The sequence below is a fragment of the Ambystoma mexicanum genome, chromosome 10 (assembly GCF_040938575.1).
Source record: "Ambystoma mexicanum isolate Mex_15411 chromosome 10, UKY_AmexF1_1, whole genome shotgun sequence".
Classification (NCBI taxonomy): Eukaryota; Metazoa; Chordata; class Amphibia; order Caudata; family Ambystomatidae; genus Ambystoma; species Ambystoma mexicanum.
In genome coordinates this window covers 1,258,443,910-1,258,459,727 of record NC_090932.1, presented here as the reverse complement: position 1 = coordinate 1,258,459,727, position 15,818 = coordinate 1,258,443,910, and the positions used below count along the sequence as shown (strand labels likewise).

Here is a 15,818-nt window from a genome sequence, read left to right as displayed (position 1 = left end):
GCCAAAGTTTCCTTCCCCAGCACCAGCTACTCAAGAGGCAGAGCACTATTTTGGCAACCTTGTTTTACAAAGTAAACTAAGCCGATGTTTGTGACGCCATAAGTTTGTATTATTTTTAACTTTGTTATTGCACATTTTTGCAGAAGATAAAGTGCTTATTATGGTAGAATGTATTGAATATATAATATGAATTGTAGTTTAGCTGCACTATTAATTATTATGCTATTAACTTGTTTGCTTTTGTATTATATGACTGATTTTTGGATTGTGTAAAAGGATGCATTTGATAACCATACATACACTAATAATTAATAGAAAAATTTAAAAAATGTTGTTATTCACAATAGGCAAACACCGGCTGCAAAACATCCTAAGTTCCATGTGTCAAAGTTCATCAGTGACAGTGCTGATCTTGAAAGATTCTGATGGTGATATCCAAGACAACAGAACGCCTGCAGATTAACTGGCTGGGCCAGTGGAAAGATGAACTGTTGAACAGTAAAGCGGTGCTGTTCATTGGTGGCACGGTTCTGGTATTGGTAAATGCAGCTGCAGTCAAGTGGTTACTGTTCAGGTCTCCTTCATGTACACATTTTACATGCCGAGTTGTTTGGTAGTGTAACAATACGCTTTGGGCTCGATCCATTATCAGTGCTCAAGGTCTTCCGGTGATTCCGCCTCTTCACATCTAGGCAATGAGCAATAAAACTTCTTCTGGAAGCAGAGCATCTTTAAGGTATATCAACGCCCTGTGCCCACAGCGGTCCAGGAAGGGAGCACCAATCCATCAGTTCCTTCTGTTCATGTAAGAATTTCGGTGTCCGCAGACACTGGTAGAGCTTTGCAATCAGGCTGGTTCTGGCAAGATGTAGGATCAAAGCCTTCTCAGTCTTCTTCAAATTCGTGTTGTCTTCTTGTGCATCGGGACTTGCCTCAGGGTTAGATAAAGTAAGCGTGTAAGCTCCCAAGTTAGACAGGAATATTGGGAACCAAGTGCAGGATGCAAAAGATTTGGTGACCACCCGAACACTGGTGGTCACCACATTTCAACTTCCCGGGCTACTTCACAGAATTCACTCAAGGTGTCATTTATACTCAGCAATCCAAGACACTATTTCAGCAATCTGGCCAGATCAGGTCTGGCTTCTGTAGGTGCACGACCACAGCAAAACTAAGGATCAGGATGTTGCGGTGTAAGGCCGTTTTCATAAAAAAGAATAGTCTTAAACAAAAATGTTTAGAATGTAGCAAGGAACAGTATCTTACAAACCTGTTCTCAGGAAAAAACTCCATCCAATTCTGTGAATACATTAACATCAGGGATGTTAAACCACAACATATGGTGGCTTTCCCAAGTAGTGCAATAGCCAAACAATATCTAAGGCTGAAATGTAATGTCAGCATAGCTCTACTGACCCAGGGAGCCTGGATGGGAATACAGCATAGCAGATGCTTATGTAGACTGTGTGGTGGCAACTGTATAGAAACGCTGGAACATTTGTTAATAGAATTTGAAAGTTTAACAGACTTACAACGGTCCCATCTAAAAGCATACAACAACATGATTAGTGTAGATGACTTAGCAATGATTTGGTCTGAGTTTATCAAAGGTTGTGACAGTAACTTGATTTTTCATCTTGTCAGATTTTATTGGAAGTGCGCTGAAATCATGACGATATTGGATATTGGGATGGGATTTTATTATTTTAATACTAAGATTAATTTGAAGAATATGATTTTAAAAGTCAATTTTTATTAGTTTTAAAATTGTGATGTGGAATATCATGCCCCCTTTTATGGTTTTAATTGTTCTATGTTGTGTATGCAAAACTAATGTTATATGCGTATTAAATTAAATAAATAAATAAAACTGAGGAAAACAATGAATAACCAATCTTTCTTCCCTGTTAATGGATAGGTGATGCGAGCCACAGCATGACTGTAAAGGAGGCTTGGTATCACAAGTATGATGCCGACACAAATGTTACAAGTTTCAAAACCTTTATTAGATTCTTAGGGTTTGGAAAAACTCCTACAGTGCCATATAGCTATGATGGGAGCAGTCTCTAACATCAAATTATAAAGAACAGTCCTAGTCAGTCTATGTCAAATCAAAATGGCCTACACTAACAAAACCTCATGCCTGCCCTTTCTCTTGTACAAAAAGTGTGTTAAGGGGGGAATGTGTATGCAAAGGAACTCAGTGTTACATCATAAAGGATCAAGGTGGCTGAGTCAAGCTCTCCTCTCCACATTGGACAGCACGCAGTAAGGCGGCCCCCATAAACAGGATAAGACACTCTGGCTCAGGTTATTAAAAAAAAAAAAAAAGGCAGTTCAAAACGTGGGTCGTGGCCAGCTTGGCCTTCCACGTTAAAGTCACTTATTCCAGCTTTCCAAAAGTTCTTTCACAGTTCAACAAAGGTTCACGTAGGTCTCCCTCAGTCGGGCTCAGACTTTGTAATGGCAGCACTTGCAGGGGTTCCCTTCCCCAAGCTGCATTCACACTCTTTAGGGGTTCCCTTCCCCTAACTTATTTCATGTTTCCGGTCTCCCTCAGTCAGTCTCGGACCGTTCACGGATGTTGAAGACTTTTGAATGTGCAAGGCTTTTACCCTGCAGGACCACTTCGACTTTCACTTCAGCTCTCCCTTAATGTTATTTGCCCCAATGTCTCTTGGTATTGGTAGTTCCATACCACAATCAGAAAAGTTAAAAGAAATCATTCTCTTAAAGCAATCACCTCTTAATGTCCACTTTCGTCAGGGTTAATCTTGACTATTGCGCATTTCAAAGTTCGTTCACTTTACCGCTTTATAACAAGACATCAAACATTTGGCTCAGACTTTTGAAAGAGCCGTTTCCTTTCACCGGACCACTTCGCTACTCTGTATCACTGGCTTCACTTTTATCTGTAACTTGAAAGCTCATTACTGGTTTGCTTTTTTTCGCGTCTCATCAGCGTTCGTGCAACCTTCAATTGTGAGACACACTGTTGCAGCTGCAGTCTTTCCTTGACACAAACCGTCCTTTCATGTCTTTCGCTAACTCACCGGTTGTGTGCATTCCTTTCTTGTCTCTGCGGCTTTGATTCACAAGTCAAGGTTGATAGAGGCTTTGCCTCACCTCCCCAATTCTGTCTATCACCCAGGAGGGTCGCTGACGTCCTTGAAGCACAATGCAGGCTTCTTCTTGTCTGGGATTTGGCTTTCTCTGAGTCTCCTTCACTGTTTCCCAGAGGCAATGACCTCTTGCAGGGAACCTTCAGGGTTTCCCTACCCTTCGCTCTGGTCCCTCGATCGTCGTCCTGCTCCAGTAGGTTCGCCTTCACCCCAGAAGATCTGATCCTTCTCATGTCTCACCTTGCTCCCAGTGTGTCTCTATGGTCTGCCTTTTATCCGTGTGGGGGGAGCAAATGGGTATCTCATATATGTGATTAAGGTCAAGTGCCTGACTTTGCCTGACCTGATTAACGGGACATGTCCAATGAGATATGTAAGTATTAGCCTCTTCACTCTCAGTCGCCCTCTTCCACGGCCCATTGTTTTGTGTAGAAAGAGGTGGAGGGAGGGAGGGTGTTGGGACGTTGGAGAATCCTATAAAATAGGATGGGGTATGGGCATGGGAAAGGGGGGGATACCATGTCTCACCATCAGTTGCCTCACCCCCACTCCCCTAAGACCCCTCACACCCAGGTGATCCTCCGCAATGGTCCACCTCCAGGGTCTGGATCTAAAGGTGATGGCCGTGCCCGGGCCACCTGGCGGAGAGATTACCGGGGACAATAAGTGAGACACCCTTTGGTTTCTCACACCACTTATTAGAAAGGTGCAAAGAAATCAGGAAGGGGAGAGTCCAGAGGGAGCTACACTCCCAAACGATGATGGGCAGCCAGGAAGAGACAGATGTATGTCAGAAATTTGGAGAGGAAACTAAAGTCAGATATAGGGCCAATGGGACAGGAAAAGCACAGCATCCAGACATTCTGAGAAAAGACCACTGCAGAGGGGTACAAAAAACAAGAGCAGGAGGAAAACCAGATGCTGTGAAGACAGAGTCACAACAGAGGTCCCTGGAACGAGAGGTGTATGAGTGACCTGATGGAATGATGGAGAGACAGTGGCAAACGGACCCAAAAGTAGAGCGGCTTTTGGATGTCATCCACTGGAGAATGAGGGAGAAGGCCTTTGGATGGAGGAGCTGAATCAGGTAACATCATGTGGGGTGACATGATTGAAAATAAACTCCAAAATACCTGACTCAGTATTGAAAAAGAGATTAATGTGAGAAATTCTGAAGCGTGGAACATGCTGTAATACCTCATCAGATAACTCACTAAACAACTACATTAATTTGCTTGATCAGTAGAAATGAATCTCTAATTTCCAAGAAAAAACTTAGATAGTCAAAATACTAGTGCTGCAAAAACTCCATTTTCTTACTCCAGTTGATGCAGTTCTCCCTGAAGTAGTGCCTATTTGGGAAAACGTTGACAATAAGCCTTTTTGTTCAGGGGTTCACTGGTATGAAGCCAAACTCTTATGTAGATGGTTTGTTCCCTGCATAATTAAACAATGCCTGAAGTAATTACAACTGTACACATTTACTTGGAAAATCTTCTTTACAACATTTATCCTCGCTTATTAAAAGTAGATAAGATACTGCCAATCTAGATATAAATGTTGACTTGTCGGACCTTTCTGATTTTTACCTCATCACCCTCCTTGAGCTATTGGGGAAATTCATTGAGCAGTGTAGGGCAGATCAACTTTACTTCACATCTCCAATCACAATTTTTTGGGAGGACTATCAATCAGGCTTCTGTCCTGGCACGTCTTGTATGGCAAGGTGGATCTATTTTCTGGTACTTCTTGATTGCTCAGTTGTCTTTGATACGGATAGAGCAGAATATCAATCCTGGAGAACTTGCTCCCTAACTTTGTGGCCATCCCTGTTTTTGTGTGTTTACTTGTGTGCCTAGAGGGACTTTAACTGAAGTCCTGCTGGCACTGCCAACCTTTTCTGATGCACTGCCCTTAGTAGTCCATATGGTTACCAAGTCAAAGGTTATTTTTAGCACCCCATTCTCCAACGTTCCCAATCTAGATACAGTGTGGAGTATGTGTTTTTAGCAGTTTTTAGGGCCCACTTGATGGCCATTTCAAGTGTGCGTGCCCGGGGTGTGATTGGTGGGCTGGCTTAGGCAGGCCCCTTGGTGAATGGGATAGCAGTTTGAAACCATGTGCAGTGCATTTCCCAGATCCATTCCCAATTAATTCCTGAAGACTGCTCGGAGATGGGCTGCTGCTGAAGATCTGGTTTGGCCATACTGGCAGAAGCCTAGCTCCTTTGCTCCCGTGTCCTGTTGTTTTGCCTACTGGTACAATATCGTCAAGGGGTTGCTCTTTGCTTGTTACCACAAAGCTATTTGGACGTATTATCCTTGCTAGATAGACTCTTCCTCACCTTGTCACCCTCCCAACCCTGCCCTTCACCGTTCCCACCCCAATACCTCTTACCCCACAATATATTTATTTTGACTTCCCCAAGAAGTTATTTTGTCAAACTGAATTATCATGAAGTAATTCACTTTGTTTAAAAAACGGTATACGGTCTGAAGTTTGTCACTGTAAACATCCAAACTCTCCGCTATAAGTGACCGGAAAGCACAACTGTCAAAAGGAGAGCTTTCACATGCTTCCCAAACAGGAAAACATCCCGTGGCTAATTAACATCAGGAAATCAAAACGAGAATGCTGACCTATGGATTGAGAGATATAGTCATCTTACCTGACTGAAGGAATCCAGAGAGACTCCATTGTCGAGCAAAAACTGGCGAACATCCTGGACCAGCTGCGTTTCTCCAAGTGCCACCCTCACTGCCACGCTGCCTCGGCCCTCCTGCACACAGGGAAAAATAGGAAGAGGATAGGGTTACCACATTTTCTTAATGACAAGACTGGCAGAAAGGTCTTGAGTAAACGTCACACCCACACACCAAAAGGCATTGCCCCTTCCCACAGGTTTTGCATCATACTGATGTCTGGTAATGTTTGGTTGCTTTGGTTTATCAAAGCTTCAATGAGCATTACAAAAGTAACTTGCTTCAAAAGTGCAAGTAGGGATACTGAACTGACCATATTGTGACAGCATTCTCCACATACACCAATTCCCCCATTTTACTCATCATTCATGCTCTTTATTCATAAATGTTAGTCATGTTGTAGCACAAGTAAATACAAAATTATGCAACATTCTTTAAATACTCATAAAAATGAAAACTATACTGTTACAAGAATGCCTTAAAAAATTGCTAACATTCATAAAGCTAGCCGTAGGTATTTTGAGGATATGAACCAAGCACCTTTGAGGTCATTTTCAATGCATTAAACAGCCGTGCTAGAGCTACTTTAAAAAAAAAAATCCTTTGCATAAACCTAGACACTCATTTTATCTAAAATGACCTAAAATAATTATCCTTCTAGCCGATAGCCTTAGTATACCCAGGGCAAAACCATACAAAATGCAGTTCATCTTCTTCAACATTTAGGCAGGATGGGCATGTGTTCGAGGTGACGGCTCCATTTTTAATATTTTACTGTTGGCCGCATGCGCTTCAATCTAAATGTCGTGAAGAGTATTCTCTTCTTGGGGCTATTTAACTACCTGATTTATAATTGTATCCCCCATTACGTTTTAATCACCAAATAATTAAAATGTACAGTGGTCCTCTGGCCCCTCAGTTATTAAGTGACTCACTGCCCCATCAGCAATGCTAACTTTCAAAACCTTAAAATCTCTAGCCTCAGCTTTAAGAGCTGGATCCCATAAATAAATCAGATCAAGAGCAGCCGAAAACGTTTTAATAAAAACAAACCATTCCACAACCGGCCCACACCACTATGGCAAGTTCTCGTAAAACCGTATTCAGGTCTAAAGCCGAACCGCCACTAACAAGAAACCGGTGGTTTTAAGTGCCCCTCATAACTAATTGGGAGTAATCCGGTTTTCACATATAGGGCTGTGGTAAGCACAGGTTTTGGAGGAGCAAGAGTTGTTTTATTCTGAGGAAGCAGTGTTTTCATTTTAAGAAGCATGTATATCCCCCGCCCCCTGAATTGGAACCGTCCTGCGCCTCAAACTGTGTGAAGGCTTCTCCTCCACAGGCAAAGTAATAGAAGAGTGCACATCTACTGAAAATGTTTACTACCTCAGCACAAAACGGCTGGTAATGTAAATGCAATAACTGAATTATCAAAAGTTCCCATTGGTTCCCAATTGTTTAACACTTTGAATCCGGTGTTATGGGGTATATAGGCAGTGCACCGAACAGATGAATTAACACTACTACCCAGTGTAAAAGAAAGTTCACTTTATAAACCTACATTTCATTGACTAATAAACTGTTCAAACACCGAATTCAATAACAGGTGTGAACTGTATAGAACAATAATTGAACATACATACAGTGAAGAATTAAAGTAAGAAAACGTTTGTTTCAAACTAAAGTTCGTTTGGCTTAATGTTTACAACAAGTACAGGCTTCTATTTAGCCCCAAATTTCCATGTTTGTAAATTCACGGTCAGTTCCTAATTTGTGGGTAACTAATGTTCTGCCTCTCCTTTCAACCTCTTGTACAAGCGCTTCCCATTTGGGGGTTAAGGAATAAGTTACTTACCTGTAACTGTTGTTCTCCAGCATGGGTCTGGCATGGATTCACATGCTCATGAATATTCCCTGTCGTCAGGCTGGGAATCCTCGGTAAAGAAAAATCAGTATCAGTTTCGTTTCTGATCTGTCTTTCGTAGTAGTAACCAATCACTGATCTCTGCGTCATACTGACCACAGCCAATGACTGCCCTCTCCCTAAGCCCCGCCTCTGGCAGCCATCTTCAGATTTGGTAGCATGTGAAGTGGCAGTATGACCAAGTGAAGAGCCGCAGAGGGGTAGGCGGGCGGGTTCGCATATGAATCCATGCCAGGCCCATGCTGGCGAACAACAGTTACAGGTAAGTAACTTGTTCCTTCTCCAGCATGGGGTCTGGCATGGATTCACATGCTCATGAATAAAAAAAATACATAGCAGTACCCACATGCACAACCACGGGAGGTGGCAAAGGCTCAACATTAAGCATTATATCCAAAACTCAACATTAAGCAATTCTTACCTCCTCACCAGGCTCACCTTAGGCGAACAGGTTGCGCAGCACTGCTTGGTCGACCCTGGACTCCTCCCTGAAATCCCGATCGACGCAGTAGAATTTCGTGAAGGTGTGCGTCGACCTCCACGTAGCAGCCCTGCAGATGTCCAGCAAGGGCACACCAGATAGGTACGCCGTGGTAGCTGCGATCGCTCTGGTGGAATGGGCTCTCGGACGGCCAGGCAGCGGTCGGTTTGCCAACCGATGACAGTACATGATACAGCCGGAGAGCCATCTGGAAATGGAGGCCTTCGAGAGAGCCTTCCCCTGATTGACAGGTTCAAAGTTCACAAAAAGTTGTGACGTCTTCCGAAAACACTTTGTGCGGTCCACGTAGAACTTCAGCGCTCTAGCCACATCCAGCGAGTGCAAAGTCCTTTCAGCCGGCGACGAAGGCGACGGGAAGAAAACAGGCAACACCAAGGGTTCGTTGAGGTGGAAGTCCGACGGCACCTTGGGCATGAAGGAGGGGTGCGTCCTGAGCACTACCCTTGTGTCGTGAAAAGTCAAGTACGGGGGCTTGCAGGAAAGGGCCTGGATCTCTCCCACCCATCGTGCGGAGGTGATGGCCACAAGAAACGCTGTTTTCCACGACAAGAACTTCAACGGAGCCGAGTGCAGAGGCTCGAACGGAGGTCCCATGAGCTTGGTCAGCACCACGTTGAGCTCCCACGCCGGGGCCGGAGCCTTCACCGGCGGGAACGATCTGAACAGTCCCTTCATGAATTCTTTCAACAGACGATGAGACCACAAAGACGTCCGTCCCGTGGTTCTGGTGTATCGGGAGATCGCAGCAAGATGAATCTTGATGGAAGCGTGCGCCAGTCCAGCCTTGGCCAGCGTCAGTAGGTACGGCAGTACTTGGGGAGCCATAATCCGTAGAGAGTTAATCTTCTGTGCGTGGCACCAGACAGAGAACCGCTTCCATTTGTGTCCATAGCATTTAAGAGTTGAGGACGCCCTGGCCTTTGCAAGAACCTCTCTGCAGTCGGCCAGTATGTCTTAGCCTCCAAACTAACGCTGCAGGAGCCAGGCCTGCAAGTTCAGCGACTTCGGGTCGTGATGGAGGATGGCGCCTCCTTCCCTGGAGAGAAGATCCGCATCCACTGGCAGCTTGATTGATGGGGACGCTGACAAGTCCAGAAGGTCCGGGAACCATATCTGCCTCGGACACGCAGGTGCGACGAGGATCATCCTGCACCGTGACCTCTTGAGCTGGTTGATGAGCCGGATCAGCAACGGCAATGGAGGGAACGCGTATAGAAACAGGCCCTCTCAGGGGAACGAGAAAGCATCGCCCATGCTCCTCGGCTGGGGAAACCTGCTGGCGAACCTCCGGCACTTGGAGTTCGTCGCCGTCGCAAACAGATCGAACTGGGGTGTGCCCCACCGTCGGAAGAGGCGGTCCACTAGATCCTGTCATAGTTCCCACTCGTGGCACGAGCGCAGCTCTCTGCTGAGCGAGTCGGCGATGGTGTTTTTTATTCCTGCCAGATGAAACGGCACCAGAAACATCCCTTGGGCGACGGCCCAATGCCACAGATCCTGCGCCTCCTTGGACAGGGCTGGGGATCTGGTACCGCCCTGCTTCCTGATGTAGAACATGGTGGTGGTGTTGTCGGTGAAGATCCTCACTTGCCCTTGAGGGACGGAAGAAAGGACCTGAGGGCCCAAAACACTGCATGGAGCTCCAGGACGTTGATATGGAGGGACTTCTCTGTCGGAAGCCAGAGACCGCTCGGACTTCTTCTTCTCGCCTGACGGGCTCTTTCCTTCCAGCCAGTTGGCGAGACGCTGATGGCGGTCCTTCATGGTCCGCTCCGACATATTGCCGCAAAACGCACAGTCCTTCTCCACGTGCGTCTTGTCTTCATGCAGGCAGTAAAGGCAAAGGGAGTGTTCGTCCTCCTTATAGACATTCTGAAGCTGGCATCCAGGGCAGACCCTGAACAGCTTTCCGGGCGTCGAGCTTCCCTTCTCCTGGGCCATGCTCGAGAAGGGCCTGAGAAACTTCTGGAGTCCTCCAAAAGCGTGGCTTGACGAAATCTTCACCCTTGAGGGGTGTAGAAGAATCCGACACGGGTCCCCGTTGATCGGATAAAGAAACGGTGGAGCTTGAGGCTCTTTTGACCGAAAAAGAGAACGTTTTCCTAAGAAAAAGCGCGAAAAAAGCACTAACGCTCAAGAGCAATAGCACGAGGATCCCAACACTTGAACGTGCGGTAAAAATCTGAAGATGGCTGCCAGAGGCGGGGCTTAGGGAGAGGGCAGTCATTGGCTGTGGTCAGTATGACGCAGAGATCAGTGATTGGTTACTACTACGAAAGACAGATCAGAAACGAAACTGATACTGATTTTTCTTTACCGAGGATTCCCAGCCTGACGACGGTGAATATTCATGAGCATGTGAATCCATGCCAGACCCCATGCTGGAGAAGGATCAATTAGCCCTAAAATTGCAATAATAGGACTCCTCGGGCACACTAAACCACCTCATCCCTTCCCCCAACTGATTGACTGGCCTTTCACTCTACTGACACCGTTAAACTGCTCACAGGGGACAAACTAAACATGGCTAATGTATGCCTGCCAACATCCCCCCCAATCACAGAAACATGGGGGCGCAGGAGGCTCAGAGCTCAAGGCTGTCTGCATCTTTGGCTCCATCACATAATGTGCCCCACCAGTGGCTCGCCAAGTGTCTCAGCACTGTCACCTAGTAGATGTTTGCATGTTCCCCTCTGGATACAACTCTCACTCCATTATCAATGGCACAAACCACATGGAACCACACTGGCACTCGGACTCTCACTTCAGGCCTGCACTCATCAACGCCACATGTTTGACACCTTGATTCTCACTTCTAACCAATCCCTCTTTCGTCGCAGAACCACATGTCACAAGGCCACCACAAATGTCAGCGATGCACTTTACAAGACCAATTTACAATGCATTACATTGCCATCAAGGTGGGCAGTGATAACACTTTAAGCTCCTAGACAAGTGGGGGTATACACGTGAAGTTCTACATAAGAATGTATTATTATTAAACTCGAAATAACTGAGAAGGGTTCGATTTAACATTTGTATGGGCTATCTGTTTAAAGCACTGAGTGGGCACTTTAAAGAATACCGCAGAACTTTCATGTTGGAGTTGCAACGTGACAGTGTGGCCACGTTGCAACCTAGGGTGCTGCTGGTTAGAACATGAAGGAGCACGATGAGAGGGAAGAGTGACCAAATGTTTTCTGACACTTTTTCAGGGCGTATTTGTAACCAGAGAACATGTTCCATTTTTAGGGTGTACATTAACTTGATGAAAACCTTTTATTGCCTTGAACCTATTCTGAACTTGCATATTGTCACCTTTTTAATAAATAAAAACAACCTGGTAAAATACATAGTTACTTAAACCAGTTTGTCCCGTTAACCCTTATTTGTTTGAGACCCTAACTGTCCCCTCCTCCTATTTGTTCCCCCTAATCATGATCTCTAGAGACGCCACTGAGTACAAGTAACAAAAGGCATAAAAGAGAGCTGCACACTTACTCAACCCAACACAAACCATTCAGGCGCAGGCGACACGAGAGGGCTCGCTGCCCCACAAATCTTACAGGAGGACGAGTCATAACGACAGAGGCTCACGGGGAACTCGCCGCCTTCACATCGCATAAAGGCAAGCAGTGTGAGATTCCAGGCCTGAAGTCACGCAGTGACAAGTGATGCTGATATCCGGAGGGCGGAGCTTCTCACTACATTAGTGTGACCAGATTTTCCAAACTGAAAAACGGATCAATATGGGGAAAAAGGGCATCACAGATGCAGGCCAAAAACAGGAAATGTCAGAAGGCCTAAGCCCACAACACTTTGAATGGCTGAAGTTTTGTCAAGGAGATTTGGGGTCTTTTTTTTGCAGAGTACTGGTGTGGACTGATTAACCTGATGAGAACACTTAACGCTGCACCTACGTCGGGTATACATTCATCCCTTCCTCTCCTCGAACCCATCCTTCATTGTATTCCTCTCTATGCCGTGCTTTCACCATCATGGCTTTCTGTGTTCTTTCCTACCCCAGCACTTCGCCACACCGTCTGTCTGCTCTTTTTGTTTCCGTTATATATTTATTGTCGTCTAAACTTTCGGCTTTTCTGGCTGCAATGCAAACTGCTTATTTTCCATTGTCTCTGTCACACAGGAGGCTTTTACAGTAACTGGAACGTGACTTGCACTCACCCTTTATCACAGATGTGCTCTCATATGAGTCCACCTTGAAAGTCCAGATCTAAAACTGAAATATTTAACTATTTTACGCTTGCATGCTATGAAACACGGGGACTCCCCACCACCCCCCATCCAAAACAGTAACACTTCGTCGGGCTACTCCACATGCCATGCGCAGAAACATTTTATAATTCAATAATTATATTCACTAGATAAAATCGCCGAGCGTTTCACTTAACCCTACTTCTCGTCTCCAAAAATGGACCCCCCCCCCTTGCTGCTGCTACCCATGCCAGCAATCTCTGCTACCCATGCACCCTACATATAACCCTGAGTGCGCCCCATATGTGCAGCACTCTGTTTTCACATATCGCGCTGCACTTTATAAATCCCATACATGCATGGAGTGCGTTTTTGAACTTTCTTAAAAGAAGGTAGGACCAAGAACGTTTACTGTCTCCAGAAATCGGTCTCTGCATTGTACACCTTAGTGTGAACTGAAATTGTGTTATGCGTTTGCTAAGCTTGGCACACTGTCCGCACGTACAAGGGCAGATCTAAGCGGAGAGGATTGGTACATTTTTAGGAGAGGCAAACGACCCACCGTGAGGCACACCATGGACTTGTGTGAAAGCTTTAGTGCGCGGAGCAAAGGGAAACACATGTGCATCACAACTGCTCACGCGAACACTTCCATTATCAAGAGGCACAATTGGGACTGCATCAGATGAAACAATTTGGGAAAGCGTCCAGGGGCTGGGAAAGAGTACTGGAGTTTATCATACAGGTGAGCAGCTTTCCCTTAGTTTCACCGGCCTCCATTGTTCGTGCAGGATTGAGAGTCCTAAACTGTGACTCTGTCTCTGGCACAGATTAATCGAGATTTCAGAACTTGTCCTCAAGGCTTATTCGACTATTCCTAGAGGAGTCCTAATCCGAGGACTCATAAGGGTCGAAATTTGCTGATAAGTCCCTCAAAGATTGTAAGGCAGTCAGTGTACACCAAGCGAGGGCTTGTGTCCAGTGCGAGTACTCTTCTACGACTGACTGGAGGTTCATACTCGCTGGCGGCATCTTACTAAGCACTCAACAGACAGACTGGAACCCAAGAGTGGCTCTTCAGAGCAACCTGTTACTACGACCAAGCCCGGCTACCAAGACAATGGCGATATTCAGTGGGCTTTCCTCACCTGCCCATTTTCTTCTCATTTGTGCAATTCGTGCTATTATGTCTGCATAGAATAAGACTACATCGAAAACAACGTCTGTGGCTTTGACTGGGAATGCACACCCCAAATCAAAGCCCAGGAACCGACCCTCAAAGTCTGAATGTGGCAGACCTAAAGTGATTGGGTGGCCAAAAATCTTAGAATATAGTCTTCCTGTAAGACTGGAGAAAGTTTCCCACTCATCTACAAATCTACAATGAAGGGAAAGGGACTGAACAATTACTTTGTTCAATAATGGGAAGAGTCCCTGAAGCATGAAGAGGATGCCTCGACCCAAGGCGGACCATGCGGAAACTCTGCCCATATTTGTAGCCCATCCAAGACTCTACCTGAGAACAAAGCTCTGTCAGTGACTTTGGAAAATGGATCAGCTGAGCAAGGCGGGTCCTCTGGCGACCCCCCCAAGCCCCCATCCCCTGGTGTGCACTGTTCACATAACTTGGTGGGACCAACCAAGTCACCTGCTCAACTAACTCGATGAATGCTCAGAAAAGACACCCCACACCCCCAGGTGAGTAAACAGCACCAGACAAACAACCATGTCTGGAGTTACTATGCTGTGAATAATAAACTTGTTAAGCATTATCTACAAAGAAGATTTGGTTCTTGGGAAAGGTACATCTGCTTTACCTGCTGCCTCTGCTGGGGCACGGCCTCATTAGTGAAAACACTTTCTCCTGGAATAGGCCGTTCCCAACCAACAGCAAACAGCGTTTCTTCAATTCGTTATTCTGGCTTCCATCAGGAGCCTTCTTGTTTCCTACAGTGTCTGGGGACTCTGATCATCACAGGAGCCACTGCAAGAATCCTAACACACACACTCAAGCAGCTGCCCTCTGGTAATCAGACAGCCCCAGACGGTCAAAACCGATGAACGTTTCAAATTGCAAGGTTCCTATTTTTGACACTGAGCACTAGGCTTACACTGGGATACCTACAGTGTAAGGCAGCAAGTCCACCTTTCATCCACTTTTGGTGTCCCCTACTTTTCTGCTTCCGTTCTGTCTATTTTTCCCAAGTGAGTTTGATGCAGATATTACTGCAGACGGGACTCAAATATTTGTGGACCCTTATGCCATCCAAAGGTGATGGCTAATGTCAAGGTGCCCACAAGTCTCTCTGAGTCACAAATCTAACACAGACAGGTGTACTGGTTGGTGGAAGACCACTTTAATAGTGGCTATATGGACTGTAGCCATTTTTTGTTGACGGGTACCATTTTCTTTCTCCTGGGGATCTCGAAAAAGAGTCTCTTGTGAAATCCAACAGCCGGGCAACCATAATTGTCTGTCTTGGTGTGATTGGGTGGAGACAGAAAATGGCAACATAGGGTAATTTTCTGACATGAGCTGTGGCCAGGAGCTCACAAAGTACTGTGTGCCTTTATAGCAGTGACTGAGTGGCCGTAAAGCATTTCACTGGAATCAACAACCCACAAGAATACCTGTGAAATGTAGTGTGTGGTGGCCACCACGGATTGGATGGCAGCCAATGGTTTGAATGGTGCACGAGTGTGCGAATATAAGTAAGGGTCACCCTCTACCGTCGGGTTTGGCATAAAAGCAGACACATTGGCCCAGCCGTTTATCAACTGATTTGATATGATCCTGAAGCATCCAGAGAGATGACAGGCCCACAAAAGAAGCAGTTGGATGCCAAGTAACAAGAGGGTGAAGCTCTGCCTCTCCATCAAACAGAAGAGATTTTCCTTTCCCTTGATCTGGCAGGGGCAGCTGGATCCAGTGTCCTAAAGCTCGTTTCATGCCTCATCTATTCAAAGTTTCCGCCTGTGCAAACCCTATCCTCCCCCAACTCCAAGCAGTGGTTTGGCACTACCTCAGCATAACAGGAGATCCGGGGGGTGGGGCGTTTGATGCATGGGGCTGCACCCAGCGTTCCTCTCCCAGGCTGGATAATTGTCTCTTGACCTTTAAGTTAATTTACAGTAATTACATGACTCTACTTATTGATTACTGCGCAATAGGACCCTAATCTGTGACCGAACACATGCCCTTACTCATATTAACAACACATGGAATGTGTATTGTATCTTATTTCATTTTTCAAATTGTATAAATAAGTGAACAATTAATTTTGTATGCCGGCAACTAGTTTACAAACACAATGGATCCAGGGCATTACATTGCAACTTTACCTTATTTAAAA

The 15,818-nt window shown here is 45.7% G+C and overlaps 1 protein-coding gene across 2 annotated transcripts in view; it reads right to left on the bottom strand.

The window, feature by feature from the left end:
* RBM19 (RNA binding motif protein 19) overlaps positions 1 to 15,818 on the bottom strand; it is a 1,396,549-nt gene that overhangs the window by 941,529 nt on the left and 439,202 nt on the right. For both annotated transcript variants that reach the window (XM_069619226.1, XM_069619227.1), the window contains exon 14: positions 5,791 to 5,901. In XM_069619226.1, the coding sequence (XP_069475327.1) occupies positions 5,791 to 5,901 (111 nt within the window). The remainder of the gene's footprint in view (positions 1 to 5,790; positions 5,902 to 15,818) is intronic.